Source organism: Tupaia chinensis, unplaced genomic scaffold (assembly GCF_000334495.1).
Source record: "Tupaia chinensis unplaced genomic scaffold, TupChi_1.0 Scaffold138390_1, whole genome shotgun sequence".
In the NCBI taxonomy this organism is placed as follows: domain Eukaryota; kingdom Metazoa; phylum Chordata; class Mammalia; order Scandentia; family Tupaiidae; genus Tupaia; species Tupaia belangeri.
Window position 1 is genome coordinate 2411146 of NW_006198287.1, and position 22493 is coordinate 2433638.

General features: G+C 42.9%; 2 protein-coding genes and 1 long non-coding RNA gene across 4 annotated transcripts in view; 2 read left to right on the plus strand and 1 right to left on the minus strand.

Moving 5' to 3' along the window:
* LOC102489437 (uncharacterized) overlaps window positions 1-22493 on the plus strand; it is a 154567-nt gene that overhangs the window by 59381 nt on the left and 72693 nt on the right. The window lies entirely within an intron of this gene.
* Window positions 11469-13152, minus strand: DEFB136 (defensin beta 136). Of its 2 annotated transcripts, none has more exons than XM_027765445.1 (3): window positions 13010-13152; window positions 12144-12310; window positions 11469-11665 (listed from the first exon to the last, which is right to left on the minus strand). In XM_027765445.1, the coding sequence occupies exons 2-3, from the start codon at window positions 12196-12198 to the stop codon at window positions 11484-11486; spliced, it is 237 nt and encodes a 78-aa protein (XP_027621246.1). In that variant the 5' UTR covers window positions 12199-12310; window positions 13010-13152; the 3' UTR covers window positions 11469-11483. The 2 variants fall into 2 exon arrangements, with proteins under 2 accessions (XP_027621246.1, XP_006161301.1); XM_006161239.3 differs by having other exon boundaries at window positions 12144-12395.
* DEFB135 (defensin beta 135) lies at window positions 19737-22371 on the plus strand. Its single transcript, XM_006161238.2, has 2 exons — window positions 19737-19857; window positions 22065-22371. The coding sequence occupies exons 1-2, from the start codon at window positions 19800-19802 to the stop codon at window positions 22232-22234; spliced, it is 228 nt and encodes a 75-aa protein (XP_006161300.1). The 5' UTR covers window positions 19737-19799; the 3' UTR covers window positions 22235-22371.

Genomic DNA, 22493 nt, shown 5'->3' on the forward strand with positions numbered 1-22493 from the left:
CAAAGCTGGCTGAGGGAGACTGTTCTCCAGTTAGAGCTTCACCATCATTTTGAAACATAAGTTCTATGAGTTAGACCTTCGTGCATATTTTGGACTTCATATGGATTCATCAAACTCTATTTTCGCTTTTAGAATCTAGTTGAACTTTATGTTTGTCAATACAAGAAGAACTGTTAGATTCTTCACATGTAATTTTTTCCTCTTCTTTCTTCTTCTTTTTTTTTTTCTTTCCGTTTTAGTTGCTAGGGGATGCACACATCTACCAGAGAAAGAGAGAGGGGGGGGACCAGCAGATGGCATAATGGTTATGTTGCTGGACTCCCACATAGTCCACTGCAGTTTGAGTCCTGGGTCTGGTGTCTTAAAACTCATGCCGGATGCGTGTGTGTGTGTGTGTGTGTGTGTGTGTGTGTGTGTGTGTTTGTGTGTGCCCTAAATCCCAAGAGAATAATGGAAGAGAAGGGATTGTGGCACAGCCATCCCCCCTGGAGGGTGATTTCTCGCTTTCTTTGTCTCTCTGTGAGTGAACTGTCCTACAGCAAAAATCTCTCTAAAGAGAGAGAGAGAGAAAGCACTCCTCAGTGGGTTACGGTCATGCCCCATATCTCCTCTCCTCCACTTCTCCATCCTGTTGGAATTTTTGTCACACATGCACACACATTCCTTGTGTTTTCCAAGCCTCAGGAGCTGGGACTCACAGCATGGTCAGTGATGTGGGATCCAGCTTCCTTAACTTTGGCCCCATAAGTAATTAAAAAAAAAGATTAAGCAGCAATTTTATTTCCGAGCTCTTTGAAGGTTCTTACAAGCGCAACATATCCTTCTAAAAGTGTCCCAAATTAAATCAAAGGCACATCATCAAAGTAAAACACTTGTGACATTAATTCTTTTAAGTTGTGATATTTTCCCAGTGCTTTGTTTTTAACCACTTGCAATGGTTGGTAGGTCACACTTGAAACATTTTGAAGATGTGAAATAATGTAGAATTTCTTTTTCAAGTACAACCACCACTGCAAAGTAAAGAGCTTAAGAAAACGAAGATGGAATCTGTCTTGTATACAGGATGGGCAACCTAATACACAACATAACATGAATCTTCTGAAACAAATTTGCCAAGACACAGCTCTCATGTTTAGTGTTAAAAGTAATACTTCTTGGGACCAGCAGTTAGCATAATGGCTATGTTGCTGAACTCCCATGTAGCCGACCGTGGTTCAAGTCCTGGACCTGGTGGCTTAAACTCATGCTGGGCACGTGTGCGTGCATGTCCAAGATGCCGAGAGGAGAAAGGAGAAGAGGGGATTGTGGTGTGGCCATTCCCCATGGGGGGGGGGGTGATTTCTCACTTTCTGTCTCTCTGTCTCTCTGTCTCTCTCTCTGTCTTTCTAGCGAGCATATGCACCCTATGGCAAAATCTTTTCTAAAACAAACAAAAACACTTCTTATTTGAAATACCGTGGCACTGTTTGATTAGTAGAGTCTACTCTCCCCAATTTTTATTTTCCTATCTCCATTCAGGAATTGTAAATTCATGGGAAAAAACAAATCTTTTTATGTTACAAAACTCTGTCAGGAACAAAAAATTACAAATATTCATTAATAAGCAAAAACGTTTTACTTACTAAAATATCCAGTTAATAGGCTTAAACTCATGCTGGGCACGTGTGCGTGCATGTCTAAGATGCCGAGAGGAGAAAGGAGAAGAGGGGATTGTGGTGTGGCCATTCCCCATGGGGGGGGGGTGATTTCTCACTTTCTGTCTCTCTGTCTCTCTGTCTCTCTCTCTGTCTTTCTAGCGAGCATATGCACCCTATGGCAAAATCTTTTCTAAAACAAACAAAAACACTTCTTATTTGAAATACCGTGGCACTGTTTGATTAGTAGAGTCTACTCTCCCCAATTTTTATTTTCCTATCTCCATTCAGGAATTGTAAATTCATGGGAAAAAACAAATCTTTTTATGTTACAAAACTCTGTCAGGAACAAAAAATTACAAATATTCATTAATAAGCAAAAACGTTTTACTTACTAAAATATCCAGTTAATAAAATACACATAATATTCCAGGTATAGAAATGCCAGCAATTCACTTATGAAAGATATTTTTTTTAGAAGGTTTTTCATTTGTCCTAATTACAAAGCACTTTACCAAAAGAACTAGGCCATTATGATTTAAAACCCTGCACCTTCACCAAGTTTTCTTCTCTCTCTCTCTCTCTATTTTTTTTTTTTTTTTAGAGATTTTTGCCATAGGGTGTGTATAGAGATCAGGAAGAGAGAGAAACAGAGAGAGAGAGAGAGAGATCCAGAGAGAGAGAGATCCAGAGAGAGAGAGGGAGAAGGAAAGTGAGAAATCCCCTCCCAGAAGCGATGGCCACTCTCTCCATTTTCCTCCTGGGATTGTGGACATGTACGCACACATGCCTGGTGTGATTTTTCAAACTACTAGGTTTGGGACTTGAACTGTGGTAGGCCATGTGGGAGTCCAGTGACGTAACCACTACCCCATCTGCTGGGCCCCTCACCCAGTTTCCTTATTTGAGTAAACCTCACCCGTTTCTGCAGAGTTTTGGCAATGGGACCAGGCCACGGGAAAGGTCTGAGCAAGAGAAAGCCTTTCCTTGAACCTGCAGGTAATCCTTCATCTGTGCTGAGGGGCATTCTTTAGCAAACGTCTCTGGATCTTCAGAGTAGAAGAGAAATTCTGGTCTCCTGGAAGCGGTGTTTCCAGCTGGAACGCCAGCCCGCAGAGCATCCTCGCGGGCATTCACATGCAGTACTGCTCAGTGCTGGAGCTCTGGCGCCCCCTGAGACCCCCCACCCCATGATGGCCTCCAGCTTGAGCTGCTCACCAGGTACTGCAGGGCATTCACGAAGGCCCTGGGATACATGGCAGAGGTGCTGGGCCTTCATATGTGATTTTTGATTGTTGAAAAAACATTGCCAGAGGTGCATGGGGCGGGGGAAGACAGCATACCCCAGTGGGGCATGGTCACACTGCAAATCCCTTCTCCTCCATTTCCCCATCTTGTAGGGATTTTAGATTTTTGAAAAAACATTGTTTTAAGTGCTAGAGGTGCATGGGGCGGGGGAAGACAGCATACCCCAGTGGGGCATGGTCACACTGCAAATCCCTTCTCCTCCATTTCCCCATCTTGTAGGGATTTTAGGTATGCATGCACACACACCTGGTATTTTCTAAGCCTCAGGGGTTAGGATTTGAGGCCTGGTCAGCTGTGTGAGATCTAGTTCCTGTAACCACAGGCTATGGGGCCGACCCCCTCTTCAGAGTTTCTGATGATATTCTTACTTATTCTTACTTTAATATTTGGTCATACCAACTTGAGAATTAGCTCCTCTGCTGCCAAAGTTTTTGACATTTTTAATGTGCTGGCATTCAACTTAAAAGTTAATTTGGGAATAAACCAAAAAATAGAAAAAAAAAAAAGAAAGAAAAAAGTGAATCTGTGGAGCACCGACATGGTTATCACATCGGTTCTTCTTATCCAAGAACATGGCTGATCTTTCCGTTTATTTCAATCTTCTTTTGGGTCCCTCAGCAAAGTTTTCAAGTTATTTTCATATAGATGTTTGTGCACACCTTATTACAGTTCCTTCTACATATTTTATTTTTGTTTGCTATGAAAAACAATTTCTGTCTTCTTTTTTAGCTGATTGTTGTTTATATTGACAAACTTAAAAAAAAAGTGAACAATTATCTGGCTAAATTTTTTTGTTTATAATTTTGCCAAAGGGCACGTGAGCTTCCTGGAGAGAGAGAGAGAGAGAGAGAGAGAGAGAGAGAGAGAAATGAAAAAGCACCCCCTGTGGGGTGTGCTATGCCACAAGCCTTTCTCCTCCATCTCTCCCTCCTCTGGGGATTTTGGGCACACACGCACATGTGCCTGGTGTGTTTTTCTTTTCTTCTTTTCTTTCTTGCTATTGAAGCATAGTCATCAGTGGGGCAGCTGGTGGCATGGTGGGAAGGATGCTGGATCCCACAAAGCCAACTTTGGGATTGGAGTCCTGAACTCAGCAGCCTGAAAAACATGGCAGGCACGTGTGCGTGTGAACCTAAAAGCCTGCAAGGAGAACAGAAGAGAAGGGATTGCGGTGTGGCCATGCTTTTGAGAGGTGATTTCTCAGTTCCCCTCTCTCTCTGTCTCTCTTGTGAATACGTGTGCCCTATGGCAAAATAAAAAAAAATCTAAAAAAAGTCATCGATATTTTTAATCTGATTACAAATGATGAAATACTGTGATGGTTTAGAAAATCCATAAAGATAACGGATTCCTAACATCACTGAGCTGTTAAACAAGAGCTACACTGACATCTAGTGGTAGTGTACAAAAGAATTCAATTTTACCTTTTTATTTTTTTAATAGATTTTTGCTATAGGGGACGTGTGCTCTCCAGACACACACACACACACACACACACACACACACACACACACACAAACACAGAAAGAAAGAAATCCACACCCCCCTGGAGGATGGCCATGCTGCACTCTGTTCTCTTCTAAGGATCTTTGGGTGCATGCATACACCTACCCAGAGTGAGTTTCAAGCTGCCGGGTCTGGGACTTGAATTGCAGTCGGCCATTTGGAAATCCAGTCAGTGTCTTAACCACTAAACCACCTGCCAGGCCCCCTTTGCAAATCTTTTTAACACTTCTTTTCACAAAATTCACTCCTTTTCAGATAGGCATTTCTAAAATCTTCACCAAGCATATCAATATCATTCTATTTTAAAAATACTTCTTTAGGGAGATATCCTAGCAATTTTGGTCTGCTTTCTTTCCAGTTCTACACAAATTGGCGTGTGTCTATTTTCCAAAACATGCAAGGTTGAAAAGATTTAATGATTTTTAACTATGGCCCACCTTTTTTTTTTTTTTTTCCTTCTCTTGTTTTTTGCCATAGGGTATGTGCGCATGCTGGAGAGAGACAGACAGACAGAGACGGAGAGAGGGAAAGTGGGAAATTACCTCCCAGAGGGGATGGCCACACCACCATCCCTTCTCCATTCTCCTCTCGGGATTTTGGGCACATACTTACCAGTGCTTGGCATGATTTTCAAGCAACTGGATCCAGGACTTCAATTGAGGTTAGCCATCTGGGAATCCAGTGCTTTAACTCTGACCCCACCTGCTGGCCCCAGAGGCCCACCATTTCTTCGGACTTCCTTCTCTAAATACACATATTAATAGTATGGAACATGGGGCGCTGAACTGTCAAGAAGACCTGGGATCTAGTCTGCTTACTGCTCCCCTTTTTGGGCCTCAGTTTTCTCATCCATAGATGTGATTTCTAGGGGCCTCCCTAGATCCATATCCAGGTTGCTGTGTGTGTTTTCAGGTGAGGAGTTGCCTAGGGTGGCAGGTCCTCCTGGCCACTGCCTCACTGGCTCATGCTTGAGGCTACTTTGGATCAGATCAGCTGTGGCAGGAGGGTTCTCTTAGTTCTGCTTCATCCAGCTCTCACTCCCTGATTTTCTTTGGTGAGTGCGTGTGCCCTTTGGCAATGAAGAAATAAACCTAAAAAAAGTGTACGATCCTAGCCACTTTTAAGCATACAGTTCAGTAGTATTAAGTATACATACATTGTTGGGACCAGCAGATGGCGTAATGGTCACATCGTAATGGACTCTCATGTAGTTGACTGTGGTTTGAGTCCCAGACCCAGCGACGTAAAACTCACGTCGGGCACATGTGCATGCGTGCGTGCCCAAGATCCTGAGAAGAGAATGGAGAAGGGATTGCAGTGTGGCCGTCTTCCCTGAGGGGTGATTTCTTGCTTTCTGTCTCTCTGGTGAGCATGAACCCTGTAGCAAAAATCTCTCTCTAAAAAAAGTATACATACATTGTTACACAACAGATCTCTAGAATTTTATCTTAAAAAAATAAAACTGAATGTATAAAATAAATTGAAATAAAAATATGTAAAGTGAAATTCTACATCTCCTATGCTTGTTGTGAATGCAGATTCTGGGCCCAGCATTGTGCTGACACGAGGACCTCAAAGGAAAAGGAGTAACTGATTGTCAAGCAAAACAGGGAGGCTTCACCAACTAACCGGATTCTCCACCTGCCAGGCTTCTGGTGAACCCTAGGTAGTTTGCGGCTTGGGAGATTGTAAAATGGGCAAAGTCTGCCACCTGGTGTCAGGGAAGAGTTATAATAATAAGGGATGCTTTATACATTGCCCACAAAAGAACCGGGGAAGGGAAAAGGGAAGCAGGTTTGGCCTTTGGTGCTTTTGTATGGATTGGTTTCCTTCAGCCCCATAATATGTTTAGATTTGGTCTCTATGACAGGTCATGATTATTGATTTATTTAATAATTAAGAAATAATAAGGATGGAAGCTACTTCCTTCATGACTTTGTGCTTGGCGACAACTTAGCTGCTTTTTGTTTATTTACTTATTTATTGCCAGAGAGATTGTGCACTCATCAGAGAGCGAGACAGAGATAGAAAGAAAGAGAGAGAAAGAGAAAACACATGCCAACAGGGCGTTGTCAGACCGTAATCCTTTCTCCTCCATTGTTCCATCCTGTCAGGATTTTGGGCATGCGCACACACATGCACCCAGTATGAGTTTAGCCATGTGAAATCCAGCTCTCTTAACCACTAAACTATGGAGTTGGACCAGTTTTTCATTATTTTAAAAGGAAAAACAGGAGCCAGCAGGTGTTATAGTAGTTAAGGTGTTGGACTCCCACATGGCCAATTGTGGTTTGAGTCCTGGACCCCGAGGCTTGAAACTCATGCTGGGTACATGTTTGTGCATGCCCAAAATTCTGAGAGTAGAATGGCAGAGAACGGACTGTGGCATGTCCATCCTCCTGTGGGGTGATTTCTCACTTTCTCTCTCTCCGTCTGTCCAGCAAGTGCAAATGCCTTATAGCAAAAATATCTCTCTAAAAAAAAGAAAGAAAACAAAAAAGAAAAAAAAACTTAGCTGCATTTTGTGGCATAATTTTCTTCTAGTTCCCTTCTCATCTTCTCTGAATCAAGTCTGAATGTGCAGACATCACTGTGTGTCGGGAGGAAGAAAAGTGGTGATTTTAAAGGCAGGGGACTCGGGTTCTTGTTTGGGGCCTGTCATTACCTTAGAGGCCGTGGCTTAGTACTGTTGTCAGAGCTGTGGGAGCCCAATACAGGGAAGCAGACAGAGACATTCCATCGCTGTAGCTGTATTCGCACACTGAAATGCATAGAAGCCTTCCAATCAATACTAAAAAGACAACAGCCCTGTAAAAAATCAGCTTGAACAGGCACTTCACAGTTGAGGCCATCTGAATGGTCAATAAACCAATAAGGTGCTCAATATCGTGCTTATTAGGGAAAAGGGTTATAAAATAACAATGAGATGGCACTACACAGTCATCCCAATGGTGAGAGATGGCTTCCGTGCTGCAATCCTCCAGCCTCCATTGGCTTTTGCCATAGGGTGGGTGCCACCAAGCCCCAATGGTGAAAATTGAAGAGTGATGTAAGAATGTAATTGTGGGATCAGCAGTTAGCGTAATGGCTATGTCGCTGGACTTCCATGTAGCTGATTGTGGTTCGAGTCCCAGACCCGGTGGCTTAAACTCTCGCCGGGCACGTGTGCATGCGTGCCCAAGATCCTGAGAGGAGAGTGGAGGAGAAGGGATTGTGGCATGGCCATCCCCCCTGGGGGGTGATTTCTTGCTTTCTGTCTCTCTGTCTTTCTGAAGAGTGCACATGTCCTATAGAAAAAAACCTCTTGGAAAAAAAAATGTAATTGTAAGAATGATGTAAACACTTAAAGAAGTACTTGTAAAGATGTTAGGCAACCAGGGCCAGCCTATGACATGGTGTTTAGGATGGCTGGATCCCACATGTCTAACTGCATGGTTTGTGTCCTGAACCTGGTGGCTTGGCAAACATGCCGGGCATGTGAGGGTGCACGCCCAGAATCCTGAAAGGAGAGAGAAATGGGGGAGAGGGGATTGCAGTGTGATCATTCCCGTTGGGGGATGCTTTCTCATGTTCCTATTCTCTTTCTGTCTCTGTGTCTCTCTTTGGCAAGCTCAGGCACCCTCTGGAAAAATTGAAGAGACTAGGCTTATTACTGATAGAAGTTAAATTCCTTTTTAAAAGTAGTTTTATTTTTTTTTCCCCATAGGGTGTGTACACTTGCCGAGAAAGACACAGAGACAGTAAGAGGGAAAGTGAGAAGTCACCTCCTGGGGGGGCGGGAGGTGGCCACACCACCATCCCTTCTCCTCTCGGGATCTTGGGCATGCACGTACACATGCCTGGTGTGAGTTTAAGCCACTGGGTCTGGGACTCAAACCGCGGTTGACTACATGGGAATCCAGTGACATAGCCATTACGCCAACTGCTGGATATTTTAAACATAAAGATAATGTACTGGAACGGTATCTGGGCATCACACGACAGGCTTAGAATATGGCCAAATATCTGGGGAGCTCTGAAGGGCCATGCTGCAGGGCTGTGGTCCCGAAAGCTTGTTGGTCTAAGACAAAGGGAGACCCCATTTTCACTGCTATGGTGATGTCATTCACTCAAGTCACATTCTGGAGGAAAGACATCTGATTTGCTAAGCCTAAACTCTGGACCCTCCCAAGGTTGCTCTGGGATATAGAGAGCGATGACTGACATCTTGGCTTCTTCTGAAGGGCTGGCGACTATCTGTAAGGCTACACCCAGCAAAGCCTCAGGATGTATGCCATGGCGTTTACTTGTGACAGTTTAGCACTCTTATTTGTTTTATGTGTGAATTTTCTTTTTTGGGGGGGTCAAGGGGGAGAGATTTTTGTTATAGCATGTGTGTGCTTGCCAGAGAGAGACAGAGAGACAGAAAACGAGAAGTCATCCCCCAGGGGTGATGGCCATGCCACAATCCCTTCTCCTCCATTCCTCTCCTGGGATCTTGGGCATGCACACTGTGAGTTTCAAGCCACCGGGTCCGGGATTTGAACCTCACTTGACTACTTGGGAGTCCAGCAACATAACCATTACGCCATTTGTTACTGGTCCTATATGTGTGGGTTTTCAGCAAAAATAATTTTAAATGTTCCAGTCCTCTCTGAACGCTGAAGAACTTTGTATGCCTGCTTTTTGCCCCCATTGTCTATGTTAGAGCACCACCTCCCTCCAGAAGGTGTGGTCATGGTAGGGGAAAAAAAAAGAAAAGAAAAATAAGTGTTGGAATTTTTAGCCTTTTTGGAGTTGTGGACACTCTTGAAACCTGGTGGAAGAATATTTGCTTTCCCCTTCACCTAGTTTCCTTTTTAATTTTATCGCATTTATACTATTTTATGAGTTTTCACACCACTGTTAGCTCTTTTTGAATAAGAGATGAGTTTATTTTATTTTTTGTAGAGGTTTTTGACTTAGGGTGTGTGTGCTCACTAGAGACAAAGACAGTGAAAGGGAAAGTGAGAAATCACACTGCTCTTCCTCCCGGGGTGCCACAATCCCATTTCCTTCATTCTCCTCCTGGGATGTTGGGCATGCATGCACACACGTCCAGCGTGAGTTTCAAGCCACTGGGTCCAGGACTCGAACCGTAGTCACCCATGTGGGAGTCCAGTGACATAACCGTGATGCCATTCGCTGCCCCAAGAGATGGGTTTAACTGAGCACAGATCACTAGCCTGGCATCATGGAATCACTCTATACATAACCAAAAGGCCTAGCTAAAGCATAGGGCCCTAGCAGGCTGGCCTTGTGGACTCATGGTGATCTCTGGTTTTGCCTTTTTTCTGAAATTTGGGAGAGTAGACTTTGGAGAGGACCCTGAGCAGGCAGGGCATCCCTGCTTAGCATTTAAGTGCAGATTTTCAGGTGTTCCCTCCAGGCTCATCCCTGGAGAAAGGAGATCCCGAGGCTCAGCTTCCATTCTCTCTTCTTAGTGCAGAAAGACAAGGTCTTGATGAAGATCTGTGGCTTCTGCCCCAGGGCAGGGATACCCTAGTGGATGGAATAATGCTGACCAGCAGGCAGCTGGATTTGGGGGCCCTATGGTGGTGAGAGCAGTAGTGCTTGGCATGTGAGATCTTGGGGTGACACCGATCTTGATTCCTTAATGCCCCTGACTATAGAGCCACAAACGTGACTTGGTAACTAGGAACATTATAACTTTAAGCCATAAGAAGAGTTTTGAAGGTCTTGCTGTTCCAGGGGGCCCAGCTGGATTCTTTTTCTGTTTTATTTTGGTCAGAGGGCACATGCACTTATTGAAGAGAGACAGAAAGACAGCAGGAAGGGGAGAAGGCACCCACAATGGGGCATGGTCATGCTGTAATCGCCTTTTTATTTTTCCATCCTGTTGGGATTTGGGGCATGTATGCAATGTGCGCCTAGTGTGTTTTAAAAGCCACTGGGTCTGGGATTTGAACCTTGTGGTTGACCATTTGGGATCCTGCTCCCTTAACCACCAAAGCAGTGGGCCAGCTCCCTAGCTAGATTCTTCTTCTTCCTCTTCTTCAACTAGAGAGTGCGTGTACTTGCCAGAGAGACAGAGAAAAAGGGAGAAGAGAAAGCACCCCTTGTGGGGAATAGCCACACCTCAATTCCTTCTCCTCCATCTCTCCTTCCTTGTAGGATTTTGGGCATGTGTGCATATGCACCAAGTATGTTCCTCTATTCACTGGGTCTGGGACTCAGACCACACAGTTGGCCATGTGAGATCCAGCTGCCTTAATCACAAAGTTGGCCCACAGTTGAATTCTTGACTCCTTATTGGAACCACAGTTCAGCTACATTCTTATACTTCTTAATTGCGAGGTGGCCCAGTTTAACAGGAATGACAATGGGTCAAGACTGTCTAGGTGTAAATCTAGTACTAACAAATTCTTACTAGTATGTCCTTGGACAAATGTGGGAAACCACAGATTTTATTGTGAGGATTGACTTGATAAATGTAAATGACTTAAATGAGTGATGGCACATGGTAAGCTATTATTATTATTTAGAGAGGTTTTTGCTATAGAGTGCATGTGCTCTCCACAGAGACAGGGTAAGTGAGAAATCAATCACCCAGGGGAAATGGCCATGCCACAATCCCTTTTCTTCTTGGGATTGAGCATGCATGTATATGTGCCCTGTGGGGGTTTCAAACTGCTGGGTCCGGGTCTCAAACTGTGGTAGACCATGTGAGAGTCCGGTGCTTCAACTATCGTGCCACCCGCTGGCCCCAATAAGCTATTGTTTTTATGGTCATAATATATCAGACTCTCAGGTCTATGGGCTTGTATTAATCAGGTGAATTTGAATTTGAAACAGGAATTAGTGATTGAAGATGGGGGCACAGAAAAAAGAGGAGATGCATTTCACTTTAGTGTTCCCATTAAAAGATATGTCTGGCATTTGGTCAGTAAATTGGTCAGGGTCTGGTTGCATATTGCATTGACCAGCTCTCATGGATCCTTACACAGATTGGGAGTTCAGACCATTCACATAGCCTTTTAATCAGACTCATGAGGTTTATTGGTCCCATGGCTCTTTGGCTTGTGGGGGTATATTTACTGTCTGTTTTTTACAACAAGACAATATGTTGTGACAGAATGCAATCCAGGTCCATCCCGGTGTGCAACCGAAGAAACACTTGCCCTCGAGGGCAACGCAAGTTCGAATGTCTACTCCATCATTCCCAAACATACCATTCCCTGAAGGAAAAAAAAAATACACACATACAGGAAAGGAAAATCAATCTTCAAGAGGCTGGGAGAACTCCCAGGCCTGTCTTCTCTCCCCAGTGGATGGCTTTTTATTCTGTGACTTACCTTACAGACCCCATCCTCTAACCTATCACATCTCAGCCAGGCTGCTGAGTCAAAGGCTAACCATAGGAATTTGAGGAGAAATAGAAGTTTGGATGGCAGATTTATTTGGATGGTACAATTAGTGTGGCATGAAAATGGCCCCCTTTTCTCAAGTTTTGGGAAACCTTTAGGATTAGCAACAGATGAGGAGGGCAGAGTCTGAAGACCACGGAAGACCATTCACCCACATTCCATTCCTCGCTTGCTGGTCCATCTGATATTGGTGTCTTTTCTGTTGGGTTTATCCCCATAGGACTTTTCAAGGACCCCAGGTTTTTGGAGACTTTCATTTTCATACTCAAACCTACACCCACTATCTTACCTGAAGGCAATGTGGTCACCAGGAAGAAGAGTAATCCAGAAAAGTAGAGGCTCATGGCTAAGGAGGGCCAAGAGTTGGAAATTCCAGGGGTGGCTGTCTGGGACGCTCCTTTATAGATGGGTTGGATGCACTTGGATGGGTGGGGCTGTAGACTGACTTCACTCTTCCTGCAAGGGCAGACACAGAAGATCAAAAGCTTCTGCAGGGTTAGAGGAAGAAGAGTCCCTGGGGCATGCAGAGCTGCCTCTTGTTCTGTGAATCACAGGGGATAAAGTCACTCAGTTAAGGCTGAAATATTTCTATCTGAAGAACAGGACCAAAGACAGGATTCTTGCACCCATGCCCAAACACTTTCCTTCTCACTTCGAATGTACATTGATATAAGCATGGCAGGGCAAAGGAACTTTCCTCCTGAGACCAAATTTTCCTTTGAGAGACTTTTGCTATAGGGTGTGTGTACTCACCAAAGAGACAGAGAAATAGAGAGATAGAAAGCAAGAAATCATCCCCCAAGGGGGATGACCATGGTGCAGTCCCTTCTCCTCCATTCTTCTCTTGAGATTTTTGGCGTGCATGCACATGTGCCGAGCATGAGTTTTAAGCTGCCGGGTCTAGGACTTGAACCACAGTTGGTCATGTGGGAGTCCAGCAACATAGCCATTATGCCATCTGCTAGTCCCGAGAAGCAATGTTTTTAAAACACAGGCTTAACTTAAGACTGGAAAGGATGTAAGCAAGAACTTCATACAGTGCTCCAGGAAACAAAGCGTCTCAAAGTATGAAATGCTGGCACAACCCAGAGTAGGTGAGTGCTCATAAATAGTGAAGAATGGACAGCTCTGTCTTCTGGAGGCCAATTTATTTACCTGGTTGGAGGAAGATACTGCAAGAATGTTCCCAGAAAAGTTCACTGATGGGCTTTGTTTTCCAGATGGCTGGTGTAACATGTTGGCTAGGATTTGGGAACTTGGAAGGTTCTGGGGTAGAGGTTGGCTTTTTAAAGTTAACCTGTGGTCTCTCATAAAAAGAGCCAGTTCAGTGTTGTATTCAAGGTTGGATGCTCAGTGTCAGAAGTGGAGCTGGACAACACTTCCCTGGAGCTACATAGATGCAGCTCTAAGGTCATTAGGCATGTCCCCCTTGAGGGTACTCATGGTTGACTACAAGTGGAGAGGATGCTAACTTCGATTTTATTGTGCCCCTCAAGGCAGTCTTGTACCCAAGTGGCCCCTGACCGTAGGGTTCTGAGTTTGTAATGTGGCAGCAGAGCATAGCTGTATTGGTTACGCTTTGCAGACACACAGCCCTGATGCCTTATTTAGCATCTCTGACCCTCCGGCTCTTCTGAAAAAGTACATCGTAAGGGGGATTTTTAAGGATGAAATGAGATAAAGCTTATGACACGCTTTGCACTCGTGCTGGTATGCATTAGGGATGCTTTGTTATCATTACATTCTACCATTGTAGCTGTGTTCCTTAATCCTTGGTAGACCTTTTCAAATGCCTTCTTAGTGAAGGCAAAGTATTGCTGAGAGAAGTTCATTTTGGGTCCCAACAACATTTGTAGAGCTGAGACCACTCAGCTGGAGATTAGAATTGGAGTGATGGTGAGAGAACAGGTTAGTGGGATGGGTGTAGGGCAGTGCTCAGTGCTGGTTTGGACTGAGGATTCCCTTGCTTGACCCCATAGAAAACTCCCAGGAGACCCTGCATTGAACATGTGGTCCCTGCCCATAGAGATCAACTCTGATTCTGACTGGCTACACAGACACGGCCCAAGCTCAGTGGGGCTATCTCATTCTCCAGAGAGGGAGAAATCAATGCTGGAAGAGCTGAGTGGGCTTGCACAAAGAAAGGAAGCATTCTGCAGGCTGGGCTAGGTTAAGTACTCAGGTTCCCCGATCCTTGGTTCAGAATTCTGTCCTCTGTGTTAAGTGGTCTAGCTGTGTATTAAGGAATATGAGACATCCGACCCTAACATTTTCTAAATGCATCTGAGCCCCCTCCTTATCGCAGTTCGAGAAAGCAGATTTCAAATGCTTGGAGCTCAGCATGTGCTCAGGATGGGCCTTTTTTCCACACCCATGCAGGCCCTTGCCAATAAGCCTGACCTTGCCTTTGGCAGTGCCTCTCCTGGCGTGCAGAGTGTTCCCAACACCTGCCTGAAGCCTTGGTGGGAAAAGTTGCCTAGGAAATGAAATCTGCTTCATTTCTGCCCTTTCAGGTTGCTGTTTTCTTCCTGTACTTTCATTTTCCTAGAATTCTTGTGCTCTCAGCAAAGGACACAGTAACAAGTGTGAACCGACAACCCTCAGAATGGGAAAATATTTTTGTTAAATATGCCTCAGACAAGGGACTGATAACCAGAATACATAGGGAACTCAAGTGCCTTATGCGAAAAAAAATGATTAACCCGATTAAAAGATGGGAAAGTGAGCTGAACAAAAGTCTCTCTAAGGAAGACATACGAACAGCCAAAAAGCATATGAGGAAATGCTCGACATCCCTCATCATAAGGGAAATGCAGATAAAAACCACAATGAGATATCACCTAACCCCTGTCAGAATGGAAAAGATTAAGAATATAAAAAGTGATAAGTGTTGGCGGGGATGTGGTGAAAAGGGAACCCTCCTACACTGTTGGTGGGAATGTAAACTAGTTCAACCACTGTGGAGAACAATATGGAGGTTCCTCAAAGATCTACAAATAGAACTACCATTTGATCCAGCAATCCCACTTCTGGGTATTTACCCAAAAGACAGGAGAACGCTCAGTCAGAAAAGTGCTTGCACATCCATGTTTATTGCAGCATTATTCACAATTGCCAAGACATGGAACCAACCTAAATGTCCACAAACTGATGAATGGATTGGAAAAGTGTGGTATATATACTCTATGGAATACTACTCAGCCATAAAAAATAACAAGACCCTGGAATTTGATAGAAAATGGTCAGATATGGAGGATCTATTGCTGAGTGAAGTAAGCCAGGCTATGAAAGAAAGATATTGTATGTATCCACTCAATATATACCGACTATCCGCACTCTATAATAGAGAGCAAAAATTCGGAGGACATAAACACAGTGAAGGTACTTAATGAGAATAGGACAGTGTGGAATGGGGTAAGTGAAGAGAAGAGGATAGAGAAAGATAGCAAGTGAACAATAGAGAGACAGGACGTTAGTGAGAAACAGATAGGGGTTATTAACTGTTGATGATGACATGTATAGTATTCTCAACTGGATTGGTCTGAGAAGTATTTCATGATGGGCAAAGTATTTTTACAAGCAAAATGAGAAATAGCAATTGACTGTTTTATAAAAATAATTAGAATAATAAAAATAATGATTGGGGAAAACAGAAAAGATATGGAATGTTAAAGTGGGGAGATTAATGTCTCTGTACTGACTGACATGCATGGCATTCCCTTTTGAAAAAACAATGTAATACACTGAAAAGTTATATGTAATCCAATGTAATATAAAGAAGATTATGATGATAATAAAAAAAAAATTAAAAAAAACCACTTTGGTATCTCCTCAACATGTCAGATGGTTAATATAAGACCCTCAAGTTCTACTCCTGTGTTTATATTCAAGAGAATCAAAAACTTATGCCCATACAAAAATGTACACATGAATAGTCACGGTACCATTATTTAAAATGTCAGAAAGTTAGAAACAACCAAAATTTGTATCAGATAATAAATAAATGAACAAAATTTGAAAAAAAAAAAAGAATTCTTGTGCTCTTCCAGAAGAAAGCATGCAATCTAAACCTACTCACCCTAATGGACTACATATTGAAGAAGAAGCCCCCTCACTTCTCTTTTCAACTTCCTTATTCATGGGTCAGATAGTGCTTGTGTACAAGTCACTTCCTGTTCATTTTTCTCCATGCACAAGTTAATTCTTTCCTGTAGCTTTTGCCTTAAAACTCTAAAAATAAATTCTTGATAAAAGGTTCAGTTTTGCACATAAAAAATTAAGAAATCATAGCTTTATTGGTGACTTCACAGAAAGCAAACACTGTGTAAACACCACCCAGATCAAGACAACAGAATATTTCTAGCACCAGTAGGTCTTGGTGTGACCCGCAGGAATCACAGCTGACTCCCAACCGATGGAGGACCCACTTCTCTGACTTGGAAAGTCATCATGATGTTGTGTCACTTGCTTCTTGCTTCGAAATCCGCATCACTGAACAATGTGGTTTAATTTGCCCTTTATTGACCTACATAAAAATGGCAGCACAAATATTTGCGGCTCGCTTTCTACATTCTTTTTCTTTCTAGTTTTGCTATAAGGATGCATGCTTCCTGGAGAGAGGTAGAGAGAGGAAGAGTGAGAAAAGTGAGAACCTCCCCCCCGCCCATGCGCAGATGACCACACCACAATCCCTTCGCCCCCATTCTTCTTTCAGGATTTTAGGCACACATGCACATTTGCTCAGCATGTTCTTCAAGCTACCATGTCTGGGATTTGAACTCTGTTGTTGGCCATGGGATCCAGCCACCTTAACTCTACTGGCTGGCCCACTTTCTGCATTCTTTACTGTATTCATTTACGATGTATCCATGTTTTTTTATTTCTTTAAAGAATTGTTTGAGTTTATTTATTATTTTTTTCTAATTTGACCAGCTAGAGATGAGAGAAAGAGAGAGAGAAAGTGAGAACGTAAGCTGCCAAGTCCAGGACTTGAACCATGGTTGGCTATGTGGGAGTCCAACCACATAACCACATAGCCAGTCTTAACCACACCACCACCTGCTGGTTCCATGTTTTTGTATGCAGTATTGGTTATATTTTATTGCAATATATTGATTATTTAATATATTTACTACCACTGACAAGTATGAGGGGTCTTCAAAAAGTTTATGGAAAATATGTATTATGAAAAACTGCACTGATTTTAAAAATACCTTTATACCAAAATAAACTTATACTTTAATAACATTTTCCACAGACTTTAATTTTAAAAAAATTGCCAGAGGGGCCAGCAGGTGGTACGAAGGTTATGGATCCTACATGGTCAACTGCGCTCTTTAAGTCCTGGACCCGGAGGCTTGGACATCAGAACAGGTGCATGTGCCCCACATCTTACGGGGACTAGAAGAGAAGCAGCATGGCCACTCCCTTTAGTGGGTGATTTCTCACTGTCCCTCTTTTTCTCTCTTTCTGAAGAGTATACACATCTTATGGCAAAACTTAAAAATATTTTTTTTCCAGAGGGCTCTTGCACTTGCTGGAGGAGACAGAGAGACAGAAAGAGGGGGAGAAAGTGCCCTCTAATGGGGTAGTCATGCTGCAATTCCTTCTCCGTTCCCTCATTCTGCCTGGATTTTGGACACATACATGCTTCCCACCTGCTTTTCTAGCTGCTCATGTTTTTGGCCAACTAAGTCTGGCTGCTTGTACTCATAGTCAGTGAAACAAGAGGCAGGGTCTGGAGAAGAAAGGAGCTTAATTCTGCAGCTAGGTTACAGGGAGACGGTCAGTAAGCACCACTGAACTGCCTTAAAAAGCTCAGCATGCGATCAGTATTTATAGATATGAACACACCCAAATAATTTCTCACTACAATCAATCAAAGTCAATCACTTTCCTTTGAGCAATTACTCTGATTCTTATTTTTCTTCAAAACCCATTCTTGGTTTCTCATTTGACAATTCCTCAGACAGAACTCCCCATGACTCAGCACTTGGTCAGATTGTTCTCATCAGAGGACTTTCTTCCTTCCTTTTTTGTTTCTTTTCTTCTTTTTCTTTTTTTTCTTTTTGTTTAAGAGAGACTTTTGCTACAGGGTGCATACTCTAGCCTGAAAGATAGAGAGAGAGACAGAGAGACAAAAAGTGAGAAATGATCCTCCATGAGGGATGGCCAGGCTGCAGTCTCTTCTCCTCTAGTCTCATATTGAGATTTTGGGCACACACACATGCCCGGTATGATTCTCAAGTCATGGGGTCCAGGACTTGAACTGTGATTGGCCATGTGGGAGTCCAGTGACATAACCATTATGCCATTTGCTGGCCTCCAGAGGCCTTTCTTAATTTTAGAGTGGTTACAGTCCTACTGGACCTCAAGATGGCCTGCCTTAGTGGGGCTGAAGTTCAAATTGCCATCAGTCATGTGAGATTTGGCTCCCTTATCCACTAGGCTATACATCTGGCTCACTATTTTACTTTCTTTTAGTTCTCCTCCTCCTCCACCACCTGTTCCTTCTTCTTTATTTTAGTTTTTTCTATAGGGTGTGTATGCTTACCAAAGAGAGACAGAGAGGGAAAAGTGAGAGATCACCTCTTCCCATAGAGGGGATGGCCATGCTGCCACAATCCTTTTTTCCTCCATTCCTCTTTCCCATGAGAATATTGGACATGTAATACATGTGTTTGGCATGTTTACCAAACTTATGGGATGGGATTAAAATTGTGGTAGGCCACATAGGTTCTGGCACCCTATGCATAGGGATTAAATAGTGCACTACAGAGTGGTCTGAGCTTGAAACACTGAAAACTGTCAGGCATCATTGATTGTCAGTCTCTCAAGATAAAAATTTTGATCATAAATTTTTTGCATATACCGTATATGTACCTAACATGTAGCAGGTCCTCATTGGGAGCCACAGTAATTATGGGCCCTCCAGACTCATGCTGGTGGTGTTAGGGGGATTTGTGCATGTGCTTTGGGGAGCTCTTATTTGCCTGATGAAATTGAAGCTACCCTAAATTTGGGCCAGGCATACATTAAATCTTCTATATCTAGGAGTCAGGAAAACCTTATGTAAGTTGTGTTGCTGCCATTTATGGTCTATGTGAACTTGGGAGAGTCATTTGTTCCACCTGAGGCTTGTGTTCCTCATTTTTCAAATGGGGAGAATAATACTTACCTGGAATTTGTGTGTGTGAGGAATTGAAAACAACTATCAAAGGGGCCAGCGGGTGGGGCGGTGGTTAAGGCGCTGGATTCTGACAAGGTTGACCATGGTTTGCATCCCAGACCTGGTGACTTGCTTTCCCATTTTCTCTCTCTCACGTACCATATAACAAATTAAAATAAGTAAATTATTAAATAAATAAGTACAATTAAGTAAATAATTCTTTAGAAAAGAAAAGAATGATAAAAAACTTTGTCAAATATATATAAGGTTTCATTATGATACTCTACACACTATAGGAATTTATTTATTTATTAAATACTTATTTAATTTTATTTATTATTATTTTAAAATTTGACCAGAGAGAGACACACACACAGAAAGGGAAAGTGAGAAAACAAGCCACCATGTCTGGGATTCAAACCGTGATCAGCCATGTGGGAGTCCAGCACCCTAAATGTCCCACTACAGGCATTTATTAAATGGGTATACAATTAAGATCCAAAGACACCTACACAGCATCTTACCAGGGTCTTGGATAGAGCTGTTTGCACCAGGTGAATTCAGTTGCTAGCACAGACAGGCACCTGGAAAGTGTGTTTTAATGGTGAGAGGTCATGTTCAAAGTCACAGCTTTTGCTTATTGGACTGCTCAGTGGAGCAAGCAGATGTTCTTGTTCCAAAAGGTTCACTAGCCATGCAGCTCCCCATCTCTGGAAAGCTACATATAGAGTTACTCTTCCTTGCAACTCAGTGGCCTCTTTGTTGATTGGCTTGGTCATGAAGAGCTTACTCTTGGTCGTTGTGGTCCTTGTCTTGCTCTCCTATGTTCCACCAGGTAAAATGGAACTCCTTCCTGTAGAATCGGGATCAGTGAAGGGGAAAGTGTGTGTGAGGTTCTGTTAGAGTGAGAATAAAGCAGGATACAGACAGAGGAAGTTAAATGGGGAGGGATATGAGCAGAGATGGATGCTCTGAGTTGTTCTAGAGAACAGAGAAGATGCTCAGAATGTGTAAGAGGAAGTAGCTTTCTTCAGAGAAGAAGCCAGTTCTGGATTTTGGTCTGGGAATCCATGGAGTTTGAGGAGAAGTTAGACTGATGGTTTTTGGCAGAAATGGGACAGATGAAACCTTCAGAGGACAGGTGAGACTTAAGTGCAGGAGAGTGGGCAGGAAGGAGAGAGTCTATTCCTTGAGGACTTTTAGAACTTGTCCCCTTCTTACTGCTCCCCGATCAACTGCCTGTTTCGCTATTCACTTGTTTAGACACCAAGGCAAATTCTATGCTAAGCAGAATTCAGAGAGGGCTGTTTTTCCAAATGTATTAACTTATAGCATGATGGGGATCCTCTGGAACAAAAGTTTGAGGGGTCAGAATTTATATTCTCTAGGCAGAAGTTAGTAACTTGATACTATCAAGAATCCACTAAAGACACTAAGTAGCCGTTTTCACAATAGTTCCCCTTGAGGTTTTCTGGGGGTTTGTAGAAAACTCCTACGCCAGCCCCAGACCTTCATATTCAAACGGTATTACTGAAGGGCAAGTGTGAAGTATTTAAAAGATAGACATAGATGAGAATCATGTTGAGACTGCTGCAACCGTCCTGGATTATGAGACTTCCAGACACTTAGCATTATATTTCTACTGGCCTCCTTTATTCTGGGACAGGTGACCTCAGGGCTAGCAGGCACTTAGCAGACTAATTTGCTTGTTAATGGCCCTTGGTCACATCACATTGATTATTTTCAAACCACAAAGGTCAAATTCCTGGTTTCCTGGGGGCAACTAGGTGAAGAGACTAAGATTTAGCAAGCAAATGTGCATGATTCAGTAGGGTGACTCAGAGCTTTACTCACTCTCTTGTTTTAGGGAGATTTTTGCTATAGGACTTGTGCTCTCACTTGGAGAGACTGAGAGACAGAAAGCAAGAAATCACCCCATGGGGAGATGACCACACTGCAATCCCTTCTCCTCCAGTCTCCTCTCACGATTTTGGGCATGCATACACATGTGCCCGATGTGAGTTTTAAAGCACCAGTTTCCAAAACTTGAACCTTGGTAGGTCATGTGGGAGTTCAGCGATGTAACCACTATGCCATCTGCTGACCCCCAACACTCGCTCTCTTAAACTATCTTCCTGCCACCCTTTCCCTGTCCTTGGCTTCAGATGGACCCAGGTCTTAAGGTCTAGAAAAGTTACCAGCAAGAGGCTTAGGTCTGTGTTTCAGATATTTCAAACCATTTCACACTCATCATCCCATGGGATTTTTTTTTTTTGTGTGTGTGTGTGTGTGTGTTTTCTCCCCCATAGGGTGCATGAGCTCACCAGAGAAAGAGAGAGAGAGAGAGAGAGAGAGAGAGAGAGAGAGAGAGAGAGAGAGAGAAATCACCCATCAGTGAATACTGGCCACACTACAATCCCTTCTCCTTGTCTCTTCTTGGGATTTGGGGCATACAACATGTGCCTGGTGTGATTTTTAAGCACCAAGTCCAAGGTTCAAATTGCAGTTCAGTCTTTAACCACCATGCAACCTACTGACTCCCATGGGATGTTCTTAAGTACCCTGTGATTAACCAAGGACAGGTAGTAAAGCACTTGGCAAAAAGTAATTAGAATGACTTTCTAAAATTCTATCTCAGTGATCTTTCTGTCTGATTTCTGACTCTTGAAAATCATAAACTCCCTGCATATCTCCTGGTGTATGACCTCTGTAGACTCTTGGAACTACTTCAGTGTTTGGGTGTTCTTTCTATAGTAAATATTCCTAGGCTCAATCTGCTGGGTGCTGTTACATGCATGTAGTTTGTTAGTGGTTTGTGTAATTGTGGACCTTGGGAATGAATGGCTTATAACAGGGTCCCTGGGAAATAAGGTAAGGACAACTGAAAAGGGGGCATCCATCCACAAAAATCTTTGATCATGATCTTTGATCATGTCCAATTTATCATTAAAAAGTTATAAAGGATAGCCTTCAGTCTAATTTATCTATGGCAGTCTAACACTGCAGGTCACTAACTGCATTAACTTCTGTTTCTGCTGCCAGTTACAAGTGGACCGAATATATTCATAAGAAGAATCTTTTCTACATGCTGGCGATTGAAAGGTGCTTGCAAGAAAAAATGTGGAGGAAGTGAAATATATCACATACTTTGTGATTCTGAACGTCTGTGCTGTATAGTGAAAAATGATTTACCTATATTGGTTGGGAGATAGTTATGAGTAGCTGAAGGCTGATTTGGTTTTGAGAACCCAGATCCTTACTGGTTGCACCATCCTGTTAAAATGATGGCTTTAGCCTATCGGAGTTTTTTGTATCTATTGTGTTATTCTTTACAGTAGCTCCTAGAAAATAAATACTCTCCCAATTAAACACCTTGTCTACAGTATTTTTTATTTTATTAAACATTTCTTATACTCCTCTTGAAGTACAATGTACAATTAGAAAAGTGTACAAGTCATATGTAAACATTTT